General features: G+C 32.2%; 1 protein-coding gene across 1 annotated transcript in view; it reads right to left on the bottom strand.

Moving 5' to 3' along the window:
- Positions 1 to 1,975, bottom strand: part of LOC108686531 (glutamate receptor ionotropic, NMDA 2B) — a 90,088-nt gene that overhangs the window by 11,723 nt on the left and 76,390 nt on the right. Inside the window, exons 8-10 of the mRNA XM_018191884.1 lie at positions 1,627 to 1,774; positions 661 to 844; positions 219 to 358 (exon numbers count right to left, since the gene is read on the bottom strand). Of these exons, the coding sequence (XP_018047373.1) occupies positions 219 to 358; positions 661 to 844; positions 1,627 to 1,774 (472 nt within the window). The remainder of the gene's footprint in view (positions 1 to 218; positions 359 to 660; positions 845 to 1,626; positions 1,775 to 1,975) is intronic.

The following is a 1,975-nucleotide window of genomic DNA, read 5'->3' as shown; positions in this document are numbered from 1 at the left end:
ATATATATATATATATAATAACTGCAAATTAGAAGCCATTATATAATATTAATCTAGGAATATATTCTTTCTATTTTCAACTACAAACACTGAAGCATGCGTTAGAATTAATTAGTTCTCTAGTTATGACATCACAATATTTGTGCATTGAAAGATAAAGGTGCAAACGAAGAGAAAACATATACACGTAGTTAATAAAAAGCGAAATAAAAAAATACCAGTTTTTGCGCAGCGTCTGAAGGGTTTACCTTCATGTCGAACCCAGAGGGTGATGCCCACTCGAAGAGCAGTATCATTATTGTTGCGGCATGTATGGCAACAATGCCTACTAGCATCCATGAAGCCGTATCGAACGGTTCTGAAAATTCATTATTAGATGCTAAAGCAAATTCTATTTTGAGTTATATATAATATTCATCGTATATTTTCGTGCGATGATGATTCGTACGAAATTACTGCTTTTGTAAATATTCTCTTAATTTATACAGTAATATTAATATTTCGAAATAACAGTAGCATGCTTCCGCAAATATTTTACTTAATTTATACAACAATGTTTATTTATGATATAGATATACATATTTTTTTTTAGACATATGTATATTATCAATTTGTAAACATTATATATATCATTTGCAAAGCGGTTTCTATAATTCTCACCTAAAAATGCAGTGGGAGATATTATGCCTGTTCTTTTTGCTACAACAATGGCAATACCAGTTTCCATGTAAGGTACAGTGAAATCAACTACCGCTTCTCTTTCTGAATTGATCATCAACGAAGTCATCACCATATCGGTCTTTCGGTTGACAAGATCAGCTATAAGCCCATTCCACTTCCCATTCTGTATACAATAGTTAATAAATCGTGATATTTATTAGACAAAAGTTAATTATTCTTCACGGAATTATTTTTATCGAAAAGCAGAGTTCATTTTATTTAATGTTCGTTGATTTATAAATGTGAAAATATATGACGGAGTAATAAAACACTGAAAATAATTTCGCATGCTATGCAAGATTGAAATGAATATTTCTTCTTGTTATTATTAGTGCAATAATCATAATTTCATATACATCTCGTGAGAGAAAAATGATGATGATTCGATAATGTAATTAAAATGCTCAATAAACGAAAAATTATTTGTTTTGGGCCATTTAAGCAGTCGCTGAAGCGTAAATATATATGTTGCATCGTCGGAAGTAATTTTTGTGCAGCGGAAATTAAACGCGTCGAAAGTTCATTCATGCGTTCATTTCGTAATAATCATCAATAGGATCAACACACGTGCAGAAAATTACTATCGTCAGATGATTCGATTTTCAAATTACACATCGAGAGTTGCAACAATAGAATACAATTTTTTTTCTCTCCTTTTATATTCGAGAAATTTATCAGAAGGCAAGACTAAAAACGATCAGTCATGTTCTTAAAGCCGCATTACATTTCGTTCGCGATGTAGGCATCTGCTGCAGACATGAAAGGACAGAAAATTTTAAACATCCAAAAGGAAGAAATAAGCGCACCGTTGCAGCGATAAATGCTCCGCGGAAATTTTCTCGTTGCAAGACACATTTATCTTTCGTACGACGTAAGTAAGCAGCACCTTTCATGAATTTTGCTCACCTCCAAAGTACCCCACTTGCCATCCTCCACTCTTATGAGCTCGAAAGTAAAACCAATTTCCTCGGAAAACTTCTGCAGCAGATCGATGCAAAATCCGCTACAGCACTGATAAAAGCTCCCATTCCTATGTGCCGATTGAATATCTACTCTGGAACACAAAACTAGAGCTCGTAAACGGCAATATCTGTATCAGATATGAGATCGATGTATTTTATATTTGTGTGTACAACTTGGGAAGGAAATACAATAAAAAATAAAAGATTCTAGAATTTTTTTAAAGAATTTTTTTGATCTTATACAATTTGCTATATATAATTTATTGCAAAACATTTAATACAAAATACAATTT

Source organism: Atta colombica, unplaced genomic scaffold (assembly GCF_001594045.1).
Source record: "Atta colombica isolate Treedump-2 unplaced genomic scaffold, Acol1.0 scaffold187, whole genome shotgun sequence".
In the NCBI taxonomy this organism is placed as follows: Eukaryota; Metazoa; Arthropoda; class Insecta; order Hymenoptera; family Formicidae; genus Atta; species Atta colombica.
The sequence above is the reverse complement of the archived record's forward strand: the minus strand, read 5'-3'. Positions and strand labels throughout refer to the sequence as shown.